Raw genomic sequence first — 6,000 nt, 5'->3', positions numbered from 1 at the left:
GCTCTACCTGAGATGTCGTCAGAGTTAACAATGCTATTCCATTCTTGCCTGAAACATTTTGTTCTTACATTTCTCTCCTGTCAATTGGAATTAGAGGAACCAGAAATGTTGTTCCTGTCTAAATACAGAGCTAAAAGTAATTCCATGTTCTGTGATGCTCGGAGCATTTCTTTCTGCTTGTGTTGTGTGAAAGATATGCAAGAGTGAAGAAAAAAAAACAAAAACCTAGCACCCTTAACAGAGACCCTTTATTGAGCTTTCTGTGAAACCTACATGAGGAGAAGGGTCTTGTTCTTAGATGTGACAACAGGGGCAAAGTGTACATCACCACAATGGGAAAACAACCAAATACAGGGCGTACAGGAAGGAAACTAGGAAAAACAGGAGATAGATGTTTTATTTTGTGTGTGTGTGCACCATAACAGGTTACGTTTATATTAGAGGGAAGTGCTCTGCACAGTATGGGCCACAATCCTTGCCCCCTTGCTGTCCCCACGTGGAGAACCCCTGGACCATGCTGTAGCTCCTTTCTGTCCTGTGCTCTGGAGATTAGTTCCCTTGGAAACCAAACACACATTTACACAGTTACTAAATGCAACAAGTATAATAACAATTATTCTTCCAATTGTACTGAACTATATATTTTCATTTTATTGTTGGAAGAGGTATTGTGTAACATATTATTCTATTGTACATCTATTTACAGCAACCCTTATCTTCTAGACTTTTATCATTATGCTAAAAAGCAGTGTAAGATGAGGGTGTCCACATCTCTGAAGTTTTATTCCAAACTCTTCCTCTCTAAACAAAAATATTTTCATTCTTGGTGATAAATCCCACTTGTGATCAGTTATAGTATTTGTATAAACATTTTTAAGCATTAAGCTAAATGCTGAAGGAATGATATTCCCAGTGTAGAGTCCAAAATAGAATAAATAATACATAATTTAAAAATCTGGCATACTTACAATTTAAAAAATAAAAAGGAATCACATTTCGTTAAAACATTTCAATCGCAGCTTTTCTGCAATTTTAGCAATTTTTATTTCTCACCCTAGATTTGGGCAATGATCAGTGATCACTTATTCTGGAAGAAGTTGTTTCCATCCTTTCAGCTGAAAATTGAAGCGTTTTCAAAGACGTCACAGGAAAATTTAAATGGCACAGCAGCAAATGGTGTTAGATTCTGATGCTATCAAAGAAGGAGTGAGTGGCGATTAGGGTGATTGGAGTGATGCCCGAACACGGTGTGGAAACTGCAGCACTCAAACCAAACAGGGACCCAACCGAGGAATTTTTTGGACAACATAACACGGAATGCTGTTCATGTCTTCTATTGTAACTAATTCTATATGCTTGAAACAAACTTATTATGATTTACTAAGAGCCGGTGACTGGAATACTCTGGGCAGAGTATTCTGTTATTCTTTCCGTTGTCTGAAGCACACACAATATGCTGTACATTTTCCAAAAAAAAGCTATTTTCTGTCTCAAAAGAAATATCAATAGCAAATTAGGTTTCATTAATGGTACTATCCCCCTTTAATAAATATTTGTGTCTATGATTGGTTTATATTATAAATCAAGTGTGGAGCTGACATGGGAAAACTCCCAGATCTTTGTTCTTCTGTCTTACAAGGCTCTTGGAAAGTGTCCTCATTGTTTCTTTTAACTCCCAAATTGAAAGTGCCGGAACAAAATACTGATAGAAGTTTGCTTTGCTAGTGCACACTGAGACCATTCTCATTACCTAACATGAACTCTCATTGACTTCTGCGAAAGAGAGGAGGTCAGAGGGGATGCGGGCTCTACAGCAGCTTGTTTAGAAAATTACGCGTGTTAGTATCTTTTGAGGATTGGCTCAGAGACCCGTGACAGCAAGAGTCTAAAAATCTTGGCGAAAACTGACAGTGTAAGACTTACTCAGTGTAGTAGGCAGCAAGCAAGTGGAAGCAGACACCAGTATTTTCTTCCTATGTAGCCGCTGTTGAAACCTGTTGTTTCCCTTCGTTTGCTCTTTCCAGCCAGCATTTTTGTCACTGGAATAATAATGAGCTCATCCCACGGCTTTTTAAGAGCGAATGGATGCCAGTGATTCTTTCCATTTCAGAATGAGCAGGGGAGCTGTTACTTTTCTCTCACGTCTAATTCAGCCATCTACCATATTCCACAAAAGTTTCCTGAAGAGTTGTTCTTACGTTGCATGAACACTAAAAAAAAATGTTGTTAATAATTCAGTCTCTTTCTCCCATCCAAATTAGACTCTGGATGAAGGACATAAGGAAGGGTGTGCCAAATGCTGAAGACTGTTGGTATTCCAAATCAGTGAGAGCAGTTTGTGCCTAATTAAGTGCTAATTTATGCCCTCTGCTATCTCGTGGAGGGTAGAAATTTGTCTCAGGCTGGAAAATTCTTTTTCTAGTTATTACATATTAAAAGATCTACTACTTTTATGCATACAAGACCTACTTTGTTTTATATGAATTGAGTGCACTGTACAACAAGGTTAAACTCTCATCCTGATTTGGCTGACTTCCTCTTACAGTTTGAAAAGTTTCACAAACATTCATTTTCCTGTATCCTCAGAAGTCACAGAGTATGCTAAAGACAGGTTGTCTGGCAGCCAATATTCCACGTTTCCTTCAAAGGGCAAACTTAACTGTCTTCTGCAAAAGCAGAGTTGAGAATCTGTTGATGCTCACAGTATCTTTATTCCTTGCTTCACAGAATAAATGGAAATTTTAGCTCGAGGTGAGTAAACCAGGAACTGGCAGCAACTAGTTGAGCCAGGCTTTGAAGGAGAGACCTTCCTAACTTTCCTGTATGCTACAGCAAACACAAACATCTTTCTTTTCTGTGTGGGAAATGTATCTTGAATCCCAAAGAGAAGTAATGCTAAATTTTGCTGACTTGATTTCTCCACAGACCTGTCAGTCATCTCTGACGTAGCCCATGGGAACGTTCGAATTGCCACAGCTGGTTTGCATTCTTGTTACATACACACAAAAACAAGTCCTCTTCATCTTCACGCTTCACTGCCTCTATGCATTTGCCAGAAAGGACATGGACGATCAATCCATTCTGCGAGATGAGAGAAGGGGAAAAAAGAACAAATAAAAAAATAAGGGATTTCCAGTGAAAACTAGGCCATGTTTCTGAAACTTCTAATATACAATAGGTCATCAATAATGACTGGTTGTTCAAAAACGTATTGAACATGATGACTAGGTTTAGCTCTGAGCCCAGGACGTTGTGAGAACACGTAATTCCTTTGGAAGCTGACAGGCTGCAGAGGTGCAGAGCTCACTTTCTGTCTTTTCCAACACTATTTGTTTCCTGTAGGTAAATGCTGTCATCAGCAACAACTACAGTATTGGAGGGTATCAAATTTCAAAAGGACCAGTGCTTCCCTTAGGAGTCAAAGCATATTACAGTAGGTACTGTACCCAGGGATTGCAGACTGCCTATGACTACTGTAACTGCTATTTTCCCAGGCTGTCCAAGAGCATGACATTTTTCAGTCTTGCAGAGGAGTTTCTACTCTGTTGGGTGAAGTCCACTGAGTATTACTGAACTCTTCTAACAAGAGATTTGCCCTTCTGTAATACAGGAGGAATTTTAAAGATTCCCCTACTCCCAAAGGGCTCTTATCTGGGAGAGTTCAGATTCACAGTGCCTTCCCCTATCCAAAAGAAGTGGGCAAGGATTTGTCCTGCTCTTACTTACGCAACCTCTTACAATTCTGATTCTATTCAGACAAGGCCAGTAAATTAAACAGATAAAACGAGGGCATGTGAATTTAGGTAGGATTTCTGTACTTTGTATTTGTAAACAAAATTTATTTTGCACAAGCAGTGTAAATGCATAAACAGCATCCTAAATTTCCTGGGTGAAAATGGTCCAGAAATGAAAACTGCCGTTCAAATATATCATCCTTCCCTGCACATGAATGCTGTCAGTCACTCAGTGATGGCACAGTTGCCATCAGCAGCCCTCCCCTCATGGCAGTGTCAGTACGGACCTCCTGGACATCCCAGCGCTGCTGGCTGTTGTCTGTCTCCTTCGTACAGTTGTGAGGGATAACCTTCCCGTGTCTGACATCAAAGCAAAACAGCGGAGCGGACCCAAGCCGGATTTCCTTCATGCCATTATATTCAAAGTGCTGGAAAAAAGAGGGTTTGTTTGAACAATGACAGAAGGACATCCCAATGCATTTTTAAACATTCATTCCAAAATTTCCCACTTGTGATTCTGAATATGCAACCCAAGTATGAATGATGGAGAACCAACAGGCCTGGTCCTGCGAGGCAATCCCTCCAGCTAGTTTAGGCATAGATACCTGAGACTATTTTTTTGAGGAAAGGCTTTGTGGGCTGTAATTACGCATAAAGTAAACCCACCCTACAAGAAAATTTTCTAGTTTAATAAATATTTGAACAGAAGGGAGTTTCTGAAATTGTCTGTACACATTGCAGTTAAAAATGTGCCTGCAGCTACCCTGAGCTCAGTGTAAGCAGTGGAACTTGCTTGGGACTTAGAGTAAATATCTGCAGTCAGTCTGTACTGGCTTGACTTCTCTCAGCACAAGAACTTGCTAGTCTAATGCCAGCTTGGGTATCTACATGAATTTTCTTCCTGTATTTGACTGCAGTTTAGACACTAGAATATGGGAGAAACCACCCCTGTTATTCTAGAATTGATACGTATTTTTTATGCCTAGTCTTTTTGTTCTCCAGGCACTATCAAATATACTAACAAATAACCACTCAATGATGTCTGCTGGAGAAAATTGTGGGGATCAGGCCTCAGTGAAACATGGAACATTGCCATTTTGTAAACGATAATCAGCTGCACAAGGATGGGCAACATTGCCTTAGCACACATCTGATGTGTCAATATTTCCCCTAATGTCAACCCAGCCATTTACATGTTGGACTCACTATTTTCTTAGTGGCTCCTTAAATCTGATGCAGTACCCATATACTTAAAGTGTACGGTACCTGGGTGGGGCTGTCACTGCAAGGAGAGAGTTCGATGGAGCCGTCTGCAGTGGCCCTTCCAGGTCTGTAATCTGCACAGAAGCCAACACCAGTATTGTAAAGCTGTAAATAAATGTTTATACTGAAATAAAGCACAGTCAGATACAAAGAAAATATCCTTCAGCTAACTTTTTTGTGACTACATCCCCTTACAATAGGTGTTTTTGCTTGCAGTTCAAACAACGGATTTTTTTTTCTTTCAGACTAGATCTTGCATTTTGATCTTGCAAAGTGATCTGATATACAAGGGAGAGTCTCACCAAAGGTCAGTGACACCCAGTGAGTTTTGTTTAAGTTACTGTTACCCACTTCTGGTTTTAACTATTGCAATGGTAAAAGAAATCAGCCAAAACTACTTTTCTGCTAATGGCAAATTGCACTTCATCCTGACACTGTAATGAGAGAAAATCAAGTTGTTCCAGAGGGAAAAAACATTTCCTGTGATCCACAATCAGTTATTATGCACTTCTCAAGCAAACTTTGATAATAAGGAACAGACAAAATAGTAAAAGGACACAGTAAAATCTGTCTGCAGATACCAGGATGTGACTTAATCAGTAGACCTTGTTGCCTTGTTGGGGGGAAATCCCTTCCAGTAAGGCTGCCTGGAATAAATTCGTATTTTAATTGATGATAATTATCCACTTACATGGTTTTAAAAATCATTGAGAATATCACCTCCTGTACACAGTCTGCCAAGTAACTGCTATTTCCACCACCTCTGCCTTTGGGGAAAGTGCAGGACTGGAGAAATGCTGCTTTCTCTTCTTGCACATGGATCAGCATAGAGATATCTCAGCTGCTGTTGCAGTTGCCATCCGTGTGAGGCAACACCGTTCTTTTTCTTTGCTAATAGCACCTAAAAAATCTAAGGTTAGGATCCTCTGATCAATGACACCAAACTGAAACAGAAAATCTGGGTTCATCTCCTGGCTGGAGTTCAAGGCTTATGTGAGAATTT

General features: G+C 39.9%; 1 protein-coding gene across 8 annotated transcripts in view; it reads right to left on the bottom strand.

Annotated features, from left to right (window-relative positions):
- Nucleotides 1–230: 230 nt before the first annotated feature.
- The window catches only part of GALNT15 (polypeptide N-acetylgalactosaminyltransferase 15), a 28,141-nt gene continuing 22,371 nt past the window's right edge, over nt 231–6,000 (bottom strand). For 3 of the 8 annotated variants that reach the window (XM_040549755.1, XM_040549758.1, XM_040549759.1), the window contains 3 exons: nt 5,001–5,102; nt 4,022–4,162; nt 231–3,081 (listed from right to left, as the gene is read on the bottom strand). In XM_040549755.1, the coding sequence (XP_040405689.1) occupies nt 2,935–3,081; nt 4,022–4,162; nt 5,001–5,102 (390 nt within the window). In that variant the 3' untranslated portion in view covers nt 231–2,934. The remainder of the gene's footprint in view (nt 3,082–4,021; nt 4,163–5,000; nt 5,103–6,000) is intronic. The other 5 variants (XM_040549756.1, XM_040549761.1, XR_005817673.1 and 2 more) reach the window with 4 other exon arrangements.

This window comes from Cygnus olor, chromosome 2, assembly GCF_009769625.2.
Source record: "Cygnus olor isolate bCygOlo1 chromosome 2, bCygOlo1.pri.v2, whole genome shotgun sequence".
In the NCBI taxonomy this organism is placed as follows: Eukaryota; Metazoa; Chordata; class Aves; order Anseriformes; family Anatidae; genus Cygnus; species Cygnus olor.
This window is presented reverse-complemented; position numbering and strand designations above follow the sequence as displayed.